Source organism: Asparagus officinalis, chromosome 2 (assembly GCF_001876935.1).
Source record: "Asparagus officinalis chromosome 2, Aspof.V1, whole genome shotgun sequence".
In the NCBI taxonomy this organism is placed as follows: domain Eukaryota; kingdom Viridiplantae; phylum Streptophyta; class Magnoliopsida; order Asparagales; family Asparagaceae; genus Asparagus; species Asparagus officinalis.
This window is the reverse complement of record NC_033795.1, coordinates 4,121,536-4,138,859: the sequence shown is the minus strand read 5'-3', so window position 1 is coordinate 4,138,859 and position 17,324 is coordinate 4,121,536. Positions and strand designations below refer to the sequence as shown.

Genomic DNA, 17,324 nt, shown 5'->3' with positions numbered 1-17,324 from the left:
TCATATGTGTGTGCATTCAATTCTCAGCTATTATATCAAATATAACTTACAATCTTAAAAAAATTTATGATAACATTAATATTGGATTAGTGGAAGGATTACAAAAAATAGAATTTAATATTAGTGGACAATTAATAGGAGAGTTATGCTATTATTAAGAATGTATGTATGTATATGTATGTGTTTATATGTATGCAAGTATGTGTTTTATGGATGCATGTATGTGGTTTGGAGGGTATTTTTGGAAGAAATATTTTAACATACCAACACATTTTTATAATAGTATTAGATTAGATTAGATTATGTCCTCTAAACCACTCTTTTCAAAAGAACGTGAGCTGAGGTGTCTTTGATTGTTGGTGTGTCACCGAATTGCAAGACTCCTTAGGATCTGAAAAAACTAGAGCAATTTCAATGATTTGAGGAACTATGAGCCGATTGATATTCGCAGGAGCTAACGATAAAATTGTTTACATAAACAATATATAGAACCAACTTATATAAGTTATTGAAAGTAATTGTTTAGAAGGTATATATGTAATCACTGCTTCAAAAAACAGCTAAGGGGTATAAATCCGTGCATAAATATCGTTATAAGTAAAAAATGACGAACATAAACATAACTTTATTTATTAATAGTAAAAAAAATATTTTTAGGACAGATATGACAATATTGTAAAAAAACTAAAGGTTCATATAATATCAAAGACTACAAACAACAAAAAATAAAAAAAAAATGTTTTTAAAAGCGTCCTCATGTTTTTTCTAAAAACATCCCTTAAAAACAACACCTATTTTAAGAAATTTTGAGCTCTATTGGAGCTTCAGTTATTATAAATTAAAGCTTTATTATCCTCAATTATATTAGAAGAAATTTTGAAAGAAAATTGTGTAGAGTAATCTTATCGAAGAGAAAAATGAAATCTGAAAAATCTAAAAATTCTAGAATACTCTCAGAGTTCAATAACTGAAAAATAAAATATTCTGAATAATATCTCTGACGGTTATGAAACAAAAACTAAAATACTTGAAAAATCTAAGAACTCCTGCACAAAACGGATTGGGTCAAACATAAAGACCTAGAATAAAATAGTTCAAAATATAGGCCTAACATAAAATAAATGATTTTGAGTCTCAAAAATGACTCATGTGTTCGGCAACTCCATAAATCTTGTTTTAGATGGTAAAACCTTGATCCAAAAACTTATTTTTTAGTTTGACTAAAGTGGGACTCAAATCTCATATATAATAATCTGTTAAGAAAATTTGTCTAATTTCTTTAATTAAAGGTAAATTTGTTGCAATGCCTATTTTTAAAAAACAACTACCCAATGAAATTAGGAAAAATGCATTGTTTAGAGTCTCAAAAGATGACAAATTGATTACATAAACAGTCAAGCAATATATATATATATGTAACAAATTTCTCGGAAAAAAAAACGTAACAGATATTAAATTACAAGATATAAGACATGCAAAGCATAAGTTTATTGGATAAAATATGAAAAGAGACTGATGCAACATGAAAACACGAGAAATATCAAGCTTCATCGTCTTAATTAAGCAGAGTTTTAAACTGATCAAAATTAATGTCCGAAGTAATTTTTTCTTTCAATCTGTTTGATAAGGAAGGTCCGAAGAAACAATGTGATACAAATATTTATACATTTACACTAAAGTAAAACTTGCGTCATGTAAAAGTACTTAATAAATCCACCATGGGTAATATTAGTGTAGACACTAGAGGGAGGGGAATAACTTCCCAAAATAACAAAATATAAAACCAAGTAAAAATTTTAGAAAATAAAATAATTAGTACGTACTGTAGTTTGCATATGTCACGCCTTTTCTCCACAAATACACCAAGATCTCATATATTTGCATATGTACAAGATCTTATATATTATCATAAAATGTCTCAATTTCCATGCCAAAAGAAAATATGCAACACAGATGTCGCTGTTACTGACGATCAATGGGAAAAGAGTGTAAAACAATCTATATATTTTGCAAACGATGAATGGTATGTTATAAAATAAGTATAATACAAGGTGTTTGATGTATTACCATATCGTTGTAAATAATTAAGAAGTGTTATGCATAAAAGACAAAAAGATACTAAATTTATTATTTATTTCTTTTTTTTTTTTTGCAAAAATATAACAGTTTGGGATGATTTTCCACCCAAAAAAAAGACTCATCATTATTTTTGTGTGAGCATTGTAAGTGATATGTAAATTAATCTGAAGGACTCCTACATTAATCATGGTACTGAAAAATTAATTAACTCTGTATAAATGTTTCAAATTTAGTTATTTAAAGAAACGGCAACGAATTTGAATCTTAAATCACAAACTCATCACATTACTAGGTCATATACTGTCACCATTCCATCAAAAAAAGGTCATATACTGTCACCTATTAAGGATCCAGAGATTTCTGGAGATTTCATATTTTCACTATTAAGTAGACTAATGATTTTGTTAGCAATCTAATTTAACAATAATTAAGAAACTAAAATGTAGAAAGTAACCATTGGAATGATTATTACCTGATGCCCTCCTAAAACCACGTAATCCCTTAGGCTGCGTTTGGCAAGGGGATAAATGAAGGGTTAAGGGGGTTAACCCTTCATTAGCCTGCCAAACACAAAAAAATGACAAAGGGTTAATAAACCCTCACGTGACCTCAAATGCTCATTTATCCCGTCAATAGACGGGTTAACAAGTCCTCATAAGAAGGCGGAACAACGCTTGTTCCGGCTTCTCACGCGAGGGTAGGCAGCGGAATTTATAAAAAAAAATTCATCTAAATCTCGTGCGGGGAGGCAGAGCGGAGTTCAGCAGCGGCAACGGAATTTGGAGGGAAAGAAGCAGCGGAATTAGGGGAATTAGGAAAAAATTTCATCTGGATCTGTTCTCATTACCACTAGCTTCTTTCGCCACAAGCCCTAGATTGAACAAGGAGATCCCTTTCGGTGATCTTGATGAAGATCTGGTTGTAAATTTTTCTGGGTTTTAGGCAAAATTTGATCTCTGTTTTCTCTCTCTAAGTAGAAACAAGTAGAGAAAGATGACAGGGAGAAGAGTTTATGGAGGTTCAGAGATGGGTGTTTTGCTGCAGAATGAAGGGATTTCTTCTGAGGCTTTCCAGGCTTTGATTTTTTCTAGCTCCTCTCATACTGGTTTCTGTGGTAAGCTCCTTTTCCTTTTCATATTTATTATGATACTAAAGTTAAATTTCAAGTTAAGCTCTGATCAATTTTCATAGTTATATTTAGACTTGACGTTGGTCTTTAAAGATTCATCCGAATAAACTTTATCCTGAGAGGCAATTCAATTAATAAGTTTCCATTGAGAGCTGTTCATATCTATAATTGAATCTTTTTTTGCATTATTTGTCACAATTATTGTTCGGCATGACATGGGAAATTAAAGATTCATTGATGTATTCTCTACATCATTCTCATTAATACTGTATGAATCTCCACTGACAATTCACTGACTATTATTTCGTCACTTATCATACCATTGTACTGAATCATTTGAGTACTTATATTTTCAGCCTCTAGATCAATGCTAAACTTTGAGGAAATTTGCCATAGCACAAGCAACCAGCCATTCTACCACCCTAGAGAACCTGAGGAAACCTTTGATGATCATTATGATGAGTCCCTCCATCAGCCAGAGAAGAAGAGGAGGCTCACTTCCACCCAAGTTCAGTTATTGGAGAAGAGCTTTGAAATTGAGAACAAGCTTGAACCTGAGAGAAAAATTCAGCTTGCTAAGGATCTTGGATTGCAACCAAGACAGGTTGCTATTTGGTTTCAGAATCGGAGAGCAAGGTGGAAGACGAAGCAAATTGAGAAGGATTATGAGGTGTTGAAGAAGAGCTTTGATGTTCTAATGGTCCTTTTGAGTTTGTTCCATTATTAGCTATATCAATTCCGTCGAAGCCCAGAATGATATCAGATGGCTTCAAAAAATGAAATTCTGGAGCAGTAGGCTCTATTCTCCTAATGCGAACACCTTTCTGTATGGGCGTCATCCCCATAGCCTTGCGCAAATCAGGATTTTCCATTTTTTGCCACTCAATCCCAAGTATAGGGAAACCTGTATATTCCCCTGACTTTTCATAGTCATGAATGAAGTGTGTAATGACAGGTGTGGGTATGACATAGCCTATATTTTCCACATCTTCATGTTTTAGGGACTGAAATGCTATACCAACGCGGTGTGGGTATGACATAGCCTATATTTTCCACATCTTCATGTTTTAGGGACTGAAATGCTATACCAACGCATTTTCCTTTATCATTAAAAGCAGGGGTCCACATCTTCATGTTTTAGGGACTGAAATGCTATACCAACGCATTTTCCTTTATCATTAAAAGCAGGGGCATCAATCTGCAGGCCCAGAAGCTCAGTGGAGCCATGGACATATGACAAAATCTCCATACATGAAACAACACCACTAGTCACAGAGATTGTGTCTCCTCCAATCGGGTAACCAGCAACAGTAACAGCATCTTGTAGTGCAGGCAAAGACCCAAATTCGATAGGAGAGACCCCCTCCCAAAATTCATCGCTGACAGTCAACAAGGCAATGTCACACTCGGTCACAGTAGCCAAATACTTGGTATCCGACCCCCTCTTCTTGAGCTTCACCTGCGTAAAATGCTCCAGGGAATGCGCGTTCGTCAACACTTAAGGAGGGTTATGATAATCTTCTTAAGGAGAAGGAGAAGCTTAAAGCAGAGGTATATCTTCCTATTTTGAGCTAAATCGTATGAATTCAAATTGCTTGATTCGGGATATAAGTTTCAAATATATATTCTTGTTTGTGATATGTGACATATAAATGACTAAAACCCATATTATTTCAGACATTTCTCGTCGAATTGGTCAAGTTGAAGATAAACTAGATGTGCATGTTTGTGTACAATTGTTAATCTAGAGCATTTGAGTGTCATCTTTACATTGCATATTGTACTCAATTTGATATTCATAAGTTTATCATCTTGGTATATTATGAGAATATTCAATTAAGTCATCGTTTATTGAATTGTTTGCTTCAGCAGATTAAAATTCTGCGTATAAATTGTCAATCTTGATCATTTAGCATCATCATACCATGGTTATCTAAACATGGTGGATATTTTCTATTCAACTTGTTGGTCAGTTTTCTCCCATATTGTAGATAATGGGTGGTTCGGTTGGTTTTGTATGGTTTCTAGGGGTGTGCAAACAGTCGGTCGGTTCGCACTTTATTGAAAGTTTGATGAAGTTAGAACTGAACAAACCGAACCAAACCACACCGAGACTTGCAACGGTTCTTTCGGTTTTGAATAATTGAAATATGTAGTTGTTGAATATTAAAGTATAAGGAGGTTAAATTATGTCTTTTATTATCTTTATATGAGCAATACTTATAATTTCATATAGAGCTATGGAGTAGATTGTTTTTTCTATTGAGGTTTTATGTCTCATTTTATCCTCTTTCTGGAATCTATGTCGTAAAGGACAAAGGGCCAACTAAAAAAATTATCATTACATCATATATGGCTCCTATTATATGTTCAATTCAGGCTTATGTTGAAAAATATGCAAATCCTAAAAAAAACAAGAAAACAAAAAAAACCAAAAATACTAGAAGATTATTTTGTTTCATAAAAATGATAATAGATTGCAATATTGCTTGTGCAGATAGAGATGGGATCTGTGAAACTCGCAAAAATTTATATCAAGAGAGTGTCAACAGAGGTCGAGTCAGTAAGAATCACAGAGAGAGAATCAATACAAGAAGCGCTTCTACTTCAGGGTGTGCGTTTTGCTTACCGCGCATACCAGGCAAGTAAATTTTAGTGCAGAAAATTGTTTATCGGATTCATGCGCTTATACAAATACAATAAGAGTAACTTTATGGTGTTTTAATCTGGCAGTTTGCTAGAGGACTCGATTCTGATACAATGTGGGCCTTTGAGGAGTTGAGGGAGAGAGTTCAGTTGCATAGGAGAGGGTCTTTCATGGTGTAATACTCCTTGACACAGCGGCAAAGTTTCTGAAGACTAATCTAGATAGTAACTAGATTCACACATATGGTGTTTGTAACTTATGTCGATGTCTTTGACAAAAATGTTCAGAGAGATTGTTGCGTTAATTTGGAATAACAAAGGCAAGTTGAAAGGTTGATGAATCGATGATGGAGGTGGATTAAGAGGAAGATAGCATAATAGTATTGTAAAATAGGAGCATATTCTTATAACATTCTGAATAATTTTATACCATGAGCCTTATAGAATTGCTCCGGATTAGTATTGTGCTCACCTACCAACTGAGATTGGATGGAACTTCCTTGTTTTTGAGCATATTTGTTGTTCAGTAACTTACATGTGAAATTTAGTGGCAATTTTCCTGTAGCTGTATGTGAATACTGAATTATTCCAAAATCAACCAGAAAAACCACAATGACTACAGAATCACAAAGGTTGATAAAGGTGTGCAAAAGTTGCAGTCAAGATAGTATCCCAATTTCAAAATTGAGTATTTCTCTTTTCGCGAGGTATTACTATATACAAATTTAGTGGCAATTTTCCTGTAGCTGTAAGTAAATACTGCAATCTTACAAAATCAACCAGAAAATCCACAATGACTACAGAATCACATAGGTTGATAGAGGTTGAATAATACCAAATTCTATAATTTTTTTAGTCAACTATACATAAATTCAAGCTCCTTTTATTTTAATGAGGTAATTATTTATAAATTTTCAATAAGGGCGAAAGTGGTATTTTTTTTAAAAATAATGAGATTAATCTCCTTAGCCCTTTTTCATTTGCCAAACACAAAAGACTTAACCCCTTGTATTACCTATCGAATCCAAACGGAATAAGAATATTTTTAACCCTTCATGATGGAATAACTAAGTTAACCCATCTCCATAATCCATCTTCCTTAACCCTTTGCCAAACGGGGCCTTAGGAACCGTCAAAGGAACAAATTGAGTAAAAAAGTAAAATACCAATAATTTTGATATTTATATATGATAACTAGTTGAGATTCACATGCAATGCACGTGGTTGAATATCATGTTTATTTAAATTGATAAAAATAGAATAAAATAAAAAAAAAGTTTTTTTGTGAGATTGATCAACTCAATAATCTCTTTCTCAAATGAAATATTGTTATTGTTTCCTTCAATCCAGACTGTGGTCACATGATCTACTATTTGTGAGTTATAAACATATTGATCTAGTACAACATCTCTGTTTATTAATATCTCGAAGTCTTCAAAAAATGTGTGATCATTCAATTCGCCAATGAATTTTGCATATGAATTTACTTTCAATATGTCCATTAAACTTTTATTTGTGCTTTGTCTCAGATTCACATTAACTTTTAGTTGTGGTTTCACTCATATTTGCATCATCTAATATTCTTATTCAATTTTATAGTTCATTCTCCGTATCATAGAAGTAAAACTGAATGTATGAAGAATTATTTTCTTGCGAAATTAGAGCAATGAGATTATGATATATTTCACTATGTGCTCTAAAGATATAAAAATATATATTTGATGCAAGGTCATTATCAAATCTTAGCCTAAACGATGTGAATTAAAAATGTTATTATAACTCACTTGCCTAGACAATTGTATTGTGTATATGTATATAACTCATCTGGAATATACACATCTGCTAAGTGGATTTTGTTGTTGTGGGAGTAAAATGTTAGAGACTTGTATTCAAATTTTTTGACTCTATAAAAGACATAAGAAGTTGGAGTGCATAGCTTATATATCGTAAAGAACATACTGGTTCATGAATAATTTTTCCAAATAACGATATTACTATTCAGAATTAAATCAATTTTATCATATAAGATTATATAGCCCTCCTTAATAAATTGTAAAGTATATATGTGGGAACCTCGATGCTTATAGCTAATAGTTGGGCTTCACAAATTAGATTAACTTTACATTATAGTTTGCTATTGGTAGTACTACTGACAATGCCTTTATATTTTCTCGTTATCTTATTATTCACACTTTTCTTATGTATAAGTTCTCTTTTGCTATTACTTAATTGACTATATTTATTGTTTATAATATAAGATGTTAGAATATTATCTTCTGTTTAGAAAGGTTGACATTATTTTCTTAAAAAATATATACACATAATAGCAATAGTATACATTTCAATTCAACTCAAACGTTGGCTTGAAGCCATTTAGAGTGAGATCATTTCTATGCTAGAATGGTGATGTAGTGATTACACAATCTAAAAGTCAAAGAAGAAATTTCTACAAAGGAAAAATACTTTAATATGTCAAATTAACAACTAAGTTATAAAATATACATCTACAATGCGGATAGCTATAGAAAGTAAGGTATATATCTTCATAAAAATTTCATAGTGAGTATCCAACTGCAATCATCCTAATTTAAGCATAAATATTTATTAATATAGTTACTAATTTGATAGCGTAACTATGGAAAAAATTTTAAGAAAAATAGGAATTGAGATTGTATTATCCTGTAGGTAAATAAATAAATATTATTAGAGCTTCTCTTTATATTAAATATAAACGTAATAATTTAAATTATTAAGCGTCAAATATTAGTTTATGTGAGAAAGTAAAGTAATCTATGATCTATATACCTATATAGTCAATCAATGAAACGTATTAAAATTATGATGACTACAGCCAAAATTATATGGTGGGTTCACATTAAATATAATTCATAAAAAATAGTACATGAAAATCAAAATCTTTTTAATCATTATATAGATTTTCTAAATTTTTTTGCATATATTAACTATACTGTCTAGGAATAGTGATGTGCACACTTAACTATAGTCTAATACATCTTAAGAACGACTTACTCTGTAATATTATCATTAATTAACGTATCTATGCATTACACTTCAAACATAATGAAAATTTATAAAACTATAAAAGAAACACCCTAAAAAGTTTTAAAAATTATAAAAAAACACCGTAAAATTTTGTAATTTACAAATACACCAAACTATTTAACATTATATTGAAATCAAGAAATTATACAAAAAGTCATTAAAAATTTTAAACTTTAGAGGGGTAATTTGCAATGTACTAAACTTTAAGGGTGTTTTTATAAATTTTAAATTTAATGGATTTTTAATTAGTTATGTTCTTTTCAAAAAAATTATGGATAATATTGACCATAAAAAAATTTTCCTAAACCTATACTTTTGAAGAGATTATGATATTTTTTAAATTTTTTTTATTTTTTAGGGGTTGTTAGTAGTTTTATATATTCATTTTAGTGTCTATAGGTTAAAAATTCTCATGGTGTTTTTTTATAAATTATAAAATTTAGGGGTTTTTTTGTAATTTTTAAACTTATAGGCATATTCTACAAATTATAAATTGTTTATAGACTATTTATAATTCCTGTGTTTTTAAATTACTAATGAGTTTAAAATTCTCAGGTGTTTTTTGTAAAATTTGAACTTTAAGGGTTTGTTTGTAATTTTTAAAACTTTAAAGGACTGTTTACCATAAATTACAAATTATGTGGGGGATATTTATAATTCTTATATTTTCAACGTATTGTTAAGTTGGAAATTAGTAGAATTTTTGTAAATTTTACAATTTTGAGTTTTTGTTTTACAATTTGTAAAAAGTTTAGAGTGTTTATTGCAAATCCATAAATTTTTAGGATTTATTTGTGTTAATTGTATGTTTTTAATGTGTTCATAGGTTTTAAATTTCCAAGGTGTTTTCTATAAATTTTGAATTTTAGAGGTGTTGTTGCAATTTTTAAAACTTACAAGATATTTTCTGCAAAGTCAAAAAACTTTTAGTTTCTAGCTAGCATATATTTTTCAGATTTATCACTAAATTGAAATAAGTAAAATTTATAATTTTCAAGATGTTTGAATAAAATTTTAAATTTATAGGGGTGTTTTTATAATTTAAAAATTTTGGAGGATATTTTCTACAAAGTCCAAAAACTTTTAGGTGCTGGCTAGCATATGTTTTTTTAGGTTTCTCTACGAACTGAAATAAGTAAAGGATTTAAATTATATCAAATATATTTTCTTTATCCAATAACATGCTAACTCTTGTTATGGTGTTTTCAATCACCTAACTGCGACCATTAGCTAGCAACGGATAGGTGTACATCTGCATGCAATGGCCCAATCAAGTTGACGGTCAAAGACCAATAAGGGCGACAACTCAGCCGACTCGCCGAGTCGACATTCCCTCATGTCTACTCGAAAGGCGGTACTTGTCGCCCCCTTTGTCGAAGATGACTCACAATGAGCCCACTCGACGAATTACTCGACGCCTCATGAGGTCGACTCGAAAGGTGTTACTTCTCGACGAAGATAGATGACAACTTCAACCTCGAGCCTCTCCCACTGACAACGTGTCAGCATCATATTTAAGGCTTGGCATGCACCACTATACCTCTAGCATCGATAGTCTTCATGACTTATCGGACCACGTGAGCATCATCATACCTTCGATCATTTCCTATTTAATGCCAAGATGATCTCTCCTCCAGTCGCCAGCCGACAGCTGTAAAGCAAGAGCTGACTCAGCTGCCAGCCTATGCTTCTTCACAGCCATCTTGTGCTCGGCCACAATGACGGTTATGCCTTTTCAGTGTCACTATAAATACGTGGTACTATTCTAACAAAAATCTTCTTCGGAAAAAGGGTCACGAATATGATCTTCTTAGAGTAATCTGCAAATCATACTGCACACATCAGAACTCTCACAGTTCTTTATTTTCCCCACTTAAGTTCACCAGCCGACTTGATCGTCGGAGGAACTACGAGGGAAGCAGTCATCGTCCTCTCGTGTTTCCATATGTGCAGGCTTTCCAGCAACCAAACTCAGAATTGGATATTCGGGGAAGAAAGCAGCCCCTTATCTACCCCACCCCTATCCAACCACGGATATAATTGATTGTGTGATCATTTAACATCAACAAATCTCATTATGAATAGGATAAATTATTTAATTACTAATTCAAAGAAGATAGAATAATTAGAATAGATTAGGATAACTAGGTAATATTTAAAAAAATTTAAAGATAATATTGATCATAGAAAGATTTTTCCGAACTCGTGATATGATATGATATGATTTGCTAATTTAAAAGCATTTGCAGCCCTAGAGTACGAGTATGATATGACATGAATATGAGTTTTTTTTTGTTCTTTTTCCTTTTTTCTAATCTTTGAAAATAATGCATTTCTAATGCAAATTTAAACAGTATTTGATTGAAAAATACGGGTGCATTGAAAAATACGGGTGCAAAAGCTACATAGGTTCACCATACAAGAAAAACTAGGGTGTAGACGTTATCATATTTGGATTTTAAAAGATTTTTTATGATGTGGTGGAATTATTATTTATTTATTTATTGAAGATGGGAGCTTTTGCTTTCAGTTCTCTATCCTAACTACAATGTTGCAAACCAAACAATTGACACATAAGTATTGTTCTTGTTGCAAACCAAACAATTAACAGTTAACACATAAATATTGTTCTTGTATTTACTCTGGAATACAAGAAAACTTTACGTACAAGCTGAGTTATAGCGCTATTTCTACACAACCAAACAGGCTCTAAATTAAATGTTCCCGCGTACATGAGAACAAATTTTATCAAAACACCCGCATACACTAGCGCAATCTAAATCTATACCGTTCACCAAAAAGGATTATAGAAGGTTAATTTAGAAAACTAACGTGACATGTCTATTGCCCCCGCCCCTCGCCCCCCCCCCTCGGCGTACATTAGAATGATCTTACACCGCATGACCGCAAATAGAATTGTAAAACGTTAATTCAGAAAACTTAACCATTATGTTTATGGTGCAAACCGCCCACCACCCCGCTCTTATAGGGGAAATTTTTATTACAAATCATAGTTATTTTAAAATTATTCCCAAAAATCCTCACAAATTGCTGTTTCATTTTCAGCAACGATAACCAATAATAAATTTTTATAGCGCTATTTCCACAATTTCCATGATTTATTTCTACAGTTGCACACTAATGCATATCATTAAGACTCAATAAAAACAGAAACCTAAGGATTAATAACAGACATTATGCACATTAAATCTTTGAAACTACAGAACAACATCAAAAACTATCTCAATTGAAGAAGAAGAAAACTGCAGTCCTCATGAAATACTGGGTGATTTTACCTCCGAATCACTCGGCTCCTTAAAGACGGAAAAATGAACCCAAAAAAAAGAAAAAAAAAGAAAAAGAAAAACAGGCATCTCAAATTCACATAAGAGCTGCATATTAAAGATCAGGAGGCAGCTATACCCAGATATATCTACCTTCGACTTGATGGACTCCAGCTAAAAAGCTGGACACAAGAATCTACAAGCTGTGGCCTTGCAATGAGATGATGCAGAATTTGGCAATTTTAAAGACAACCAACCTTTTCTTTTGAAGCATCCCCCAAATCAAAATCAAACTTCCTGCCTCTCAATCTGAATAGTGACATGGCTGATATTATACTCCCTGTTGATGTACCCTATCACCTTATCAAGCACGAGATCAGCATCGGCTTCGGGGGTGATTGTCACGTGACAAGCCAACAGCACCTTTCCGACAGTAATGGCCCATATGTGCAGCTCGTGGATCGCCACCACGCCTTCCATCTCGCACAAACCCTTCTCGAGCCTCGTCGCATCAATCTCCCTCGGTGTGCTCTCCATCAATACTTCCAGAATGTTCCTCAGCATGTTGATTGTCGTCACGAGGACAATCACAGAGAATAGAAGTGTGCATATGAGATCGAGTATTTTCCATTCTGGCTTGTACCATATAATTGCTCCTCCGATCATCACCCCTATGCTCTGAATTGAATCTCCAAGCACATGAAGATATGCACTGTGGACATTAATGTTTCTTTTCTTTTTCGGAGCATCTAACAAAGGTTCGTGATGATCCCCATGTTGATGGCCATGGTCATGAGCATGGTCATGCCCAGAATGGTCATGATCATGGTCATGGTCACTATGGCCATGGCTATGCCCACCATGCCCATGCCCATGGTCATGACCCAATAATACGGCCATGATGATGTTAACAACCAAGCCAAAGGTGGCAACAGCGAACATCAAGACTCCATGGACTTCACCAGTGTTGTTTATTAGTCTAGCAATGGCCTCGTAGACTAGTATGCCAGCTAAGAGCCATATAAGCTGGATGGAAACAAGAGCACCGAGTATCTCTATTCTGAAGAAACCATAAGATTGTCTTGGATTTGCTTCCCATCCTGATGCCCATAGAGAGAATAAGGAGATGGCAAAAGCTGCAACATCAGAGAGGAGATGGGCCGCATCAGTTAGAATTGCAAGGCTGTTTGCTTTGATTCCTCCTACAACTTCAACAGCCATGAAGATGATGCACAGGACAACCGCAATTAGTAGCTTTCTCATTGATGCTTGTCTTTCTTGGGCATCCTTTTCGTTTGCTCCAGTGCTTGATAAGCCACAAGTCGTGACACGACAAATCTTGCTCCCGGTTTGGCTTGATACCCCCTTCGGGATATCTACACTTATGTCAACAACTTGATGAGGTGCATGAGGATCATGTGCTTCCATCTGCAAAATAAACAGTTGAGAAACATGAAATTGCAAGAGGACTCATATGAGACTGAAAGAATATATGCTCTGTGAAGACGCATTGCTTTCATTATATACTCCTTTGCAAGCAAGTATTGTGAGGAAAAAGACAAATAACTAGTATTAAATATACTTCACTGAAGAATTAACAAGTCAATTCAGAGAGGAGCCCGCAATTGATAACGATGCAGTGACTACATACCAAAAGTTTACTAAAAGTAAGGATAGCAGTGCAGGCCTTTCTAAGTACAGAAGTCACAATTTTTGTTTGCATCACACTTGTTTGTCACTGCATAACTTAATAGTTATATGCGCACGAGCTGCAGAAGAACTCAGAACACAGATAACAATTGTCAACACAATATAGCTACTCTTATTTGTTGCATAGGGTTAGGAAGGGAGGCTTCTCTGAGGAAAATGAAGTTGCTCGCAATATACCGCCTCAAAAAGTCCGCTGAGAAATAAATGGATAAATGCTGAGGGAGAAAATTGAGCATATGCGAGGCTACTTCAAGATACAATTCTAAATTATGTCATCATTAGGGTGTGTCAGTTAGACTGTCTATGCAACAGCAGACATGTTCGCATATGAGGCCTCGGCATGACCAGGAGAGAGAAGAGAAGCAGCTATGTTGTGAACTGGGAGGAGATGCAGCAGACTAGCAAATGAAGCTGTCTTCAGAAGGTACTTGTGCTTAGAATGTTAAGGTTTTATGGAAATTTGATTAGGTTGTATGTCGTCTAAGCGCTCAGACTAATGGCTAATCAAGGTCAGCATTGGATCAAGCTCCTCCATATATGCAGATCCAAACCAAGGGACTTGTAGGCCAAACCAAGACTTGCCAAAAAAAAAAAATTCAACTAAAATTTGACAGATCTTATATTCTGATCTTTATAAATAAATTGCATTATTTTTCAAAAAAAACATAATAATAATAAAAGCTAAAATCTTACAACACTAGATTAAACATAAGCAGAAAACACATAAATATGCAATTCAGAAAGGGGTGCAAGAACTCTAAAGCAAGTATAACTAAAATAGAACTCTATGGGAAGTTTTACAACAAGCTACCAGGAATATGATATATTAGCAGCAACTTTTCTAAAGGTGACCTGCTGGCTCATAACCACTTATCTTTATATGGGAGCATAACCTATCCAACCTCAATATTCTCTGATCGAATATTGAAGTATGGTATGTACCTCCCAAAGGAGCTGAAAATAGTCATAAAACTTTTGCAAAAGGCATGGAAAATGAGTTAAGCCTACTGTGAAAAGTGTATTACCAAGAAACATTATCCTTTAAGAAATCTTTACTTCTCTCACAACAATGTCATCAGAGCTAACATCCGCGGAAAATGCACTAGGCAAAGCGGAAAACAAATTCCTACTGAGAACTACATGCCACCTTCACAAATGGTTGGACGAAAAGCCAAATTAGAATCTAACGTCACATGATGATTTCCTTTATGCATACAATTCAAAACTAATCAGGATATAAAGCTGTTAGCTTTATACCAATACAAACAATTGTATGATATATAGGTGTTAGGTATATAACAATGTAATGATCTCGTGTAAGTTGTAACAATCAAAGCTAGCTTCAACAAGAGCATCTCTAGTTGTAAATATAATCAGACTATAAACAAAAAAGCCCTAACGATAAAATTGTCACAAACACCTAAATTACACTTTTCGACATCAACCCAACATACAAGCAGCATAATTTTCTAATAAGGACTAAAAAAGGGGTTTTTCCCCCCCAACAACTCTCCACTAACCTAAGCAGTAAAAGCCATAGATTCAAGTTAATTTTCCAAAAAATAAGAGCAAGAACTTGACAGCCAGACATCCAAAATCCCCTCTTTGGATTGATTTTCGCATATTTAAGCAGTTAATACAGATCCCAAGGAAGAAATCTGGACTAAACTTGGAAGGCCTAAAACTTACAAGGAATCACAAAATTCTGAGTAGAAAACGAAATAAAGCAACCCTTTGCATAAAAATTTAATAAGTGAAGATTAAAATTGCGGACGAGTGAGATCGAAAGGTACCTCTTTTGGCGAGAAAACGAATCAAGGGATTTTGGGGAAGAGATCGATTGGGATTTAATCCCAGAGAGAGTGAGAGGAGAGAGAGATCATAGCGCGATATGAGGGGATTTTTGATTGAATAAAATCATAATTAATTGGGTAACGATAAGCCCATGGGGGCCCAATTGGCCTAAGTGGGACTGGATCTTTTGGAATTATGTGGAAGGTTCTTTTCACGTGGGTTTCTTTCTTCCTTTCCTTCTTTCTTTCTTTTATTTTTTTTTATTTTGTCTCAAAGGACAAAAGGTAGTATGAATCTTTTAATTCCTAGGTTTTTTTTAGATATTAGCCCTTTAAATTGAAAGGTAATTTGTACTAATCCCTTAAATCTCTATATTTTGATATTAGCCCCTCAAGTTGCTATGATGTGTTAATATGAGGAGCTCATATCAACACATCATGGCTATTTGAAGGGCTAATATCAAAATATGAACCTAACCATAGGGACTCATATCAACATATACCATAGCTATTTGAGGGCTGATACAAAATATAAATATTTAAGGGGCTAATACCAAATTACTTATAATTTAAGCGGTTCATACTGAAAAAAACCCTTAATTATTTTGCTAAAAATAGTAATATAATTTGGCTAGTGATTTACAGAATGTAACCAGCTATATATAGAATTATTTTCACAAGTTTAATTTTCATACTTCAGCTTCTCCAACAGCTTCCTCATTTCCCACTTTTGGAGAATTTAGTTAGGTTTTTGGTCCAACAGATTCCCCATCTCATTCTCCAAAATAGGGAGGGAGGAGAAAAAATGGGGAAGCTTCCCCAAATCTGCAGCATTTTTCAAATTTTTGGAGGAAAAAAGAGATTCTTCAAAATAAGGAAGTTGTTGGAGTTGGTGTAAAAATTAGTTTGAGAATATGACTTTTGCTTCCCTATTTTGGAGAAAATTTTGGAGATGTGATATAAATAGAATTATCCTTACAAATTTAAATTTATATTTTAATGTGATATAAATGTTTTCATTTTGTAAAAAATAAAGGTTTTTTAGTAAATCCCCCTAATTTAGGTCTATTTCACATTACTACTATCAATTACCAGAGTTAATTTCATATTAACCCCTTAAGCTATGAAGGAGTTGCACAGAACCCTCGTGCACAAAACCCTCTTGAACTTCGTTTATCTCACATAAGCCCCTCTAAATCTTAGGGTGACTTACAAAATCCCCTAAAACTTTGAACTTTTCTCACCGTACCCCCCTTACATGTAATCTGCAAATAACTAAAGTTTCATTGTGAGGATTAAATACAAAATTTAAGAGAGAGGGTATATTACCTGTAAATAACTAATGACAAAGTATAGAATTTTTTTCTTTCCAGAAAAAAAATTTAATTATTTTTAAGTCACATGTAGGGGAGTCCAATGAGAAAAGTTTAAAGTTTTTGGGCTTTTTGCAAGATACCTCGAACATTAGGGGCGGAGGAGGTTTTTTTTATTTTTTGGATGGTGCGGGGTTGTTAGGGTGAGGGTTATATGAGATAAATAAAGTTTCAGGGAGATTATGTGCAATTCCCTAAAAAAAATTTGGGTTTTTTTTATTCAAATTAACCCTTTTACAAACCCATC

The 17,324-nt window shown here is 33.4% G+C and overlaps 3 protein-coding genes across 4 annotated transcripts; 1 reads left to right on the top strand and 2 right to left on the bottom strand.

Moving 5' to 3' along the window:
- On the top strand, positions 3,505-3,935 carry LOC109829712 (homeobox-leucine zipper protein HAT5-like). The gene has a single exon (XM_020396752.1). The coding sequence runs from the start codon at positions 3,576-3,578 to the stop codon at positions 3,933-3,935; it is 360 nt and encodes a 119-aa protein (XP_020252341.1). The 5' UTR covers positions 3,505-3,575.
- LOC109829710 (protease Do-like 9) lies at positions 3,932-10,619 on the bottom strand. Its single transcript, XM_020396751.1, has 5 exons — positions 10,535-10,619; positions 6,331-6,470; positions 4,343-4,667; positions 3,977-4,202; positions 3,932-3,935 (listed from the first exon to the last, which is right to left on the bottom strand). The coding sequence occupies exons 1-5, from the start codon at positions 10,617-10,619 to the stop codon at positions 3,932-3,934; spliced, it is 780 nt and encodes a 259-aa protein (XP_020252340.1).
- LOC109829985 (metal tolerance protein 1-like) lies at positions 12,094-15,823 on the bottom strand. 2 transcript variants are annotated; one of them, XM_020397099.1, is made up of 2 exons: positions 15,705-15,823; positions 12,094-13,629 (listed from the first exon to the last, which is right to left on the bottom strand). In XM_020397099.1, the coding sequence occupies exon 2, from the start codon at positions 13,627-13,629 to the stop codon at positions 12,490-12,492; it is 1,140 nt and encodes a 379-aa protein (XP_020252688.1). In that variant the 5' UTR covers positions 15,705-15,823; the 3' UTR covers positions 12,094-12,489. The 2 variants fall into 2 exon arrangements, with proteins under 2 accessions (XP_020252688.1, XP_020252689.1); XM_020397100.1 differs by lacking the exon at positions 15,705-15,823 and adding an exon at positions 15,432-15,563.

What these genes read in the sequence shown, in the direction of transcription:
- LOC109829712 (XM_020396752.1), top strand. Translation starts at nt 3,576, where the DNA reads ATGCTAAACTTTGAGGAAATTTGCCATAGCACAAGCAACCAGCCATTC.
- LOC109829710 (XM_020396751.1), bottom strand. Translation starts at nt 10,619, where the DNA reads ATGGCTGTGAAGAAGCATAGGCTGGCAGCTGAGTCAGCTCTTGCTTTA. An exon ending in CTGGAGGAGAGATCATCTTG is followed by an intron (nt 6,471 to 10,534) that starts GCATTAAATAGG and finishes GTGATTCTGTAG; the next exon opens with TCATTGTGGTTTTTCTGGTT. An exon ending in AGCATTTCAGTCCCTAAAAC is followed by an intron (nt 4,203 to 4,342) that starts ATGAAGATGTGG and finishes AGTCCCTAAAAC; the next exon opens with ATGAAGATGTGGAAAATATA.
- LOC109829985 (XM_020397099.1), bottom strand. Translation starts at nt 13,629, where the DNA reads ATGGAAGCACATGATCCTCATGCACCTCATCAAGTTGTTGACATAAGT.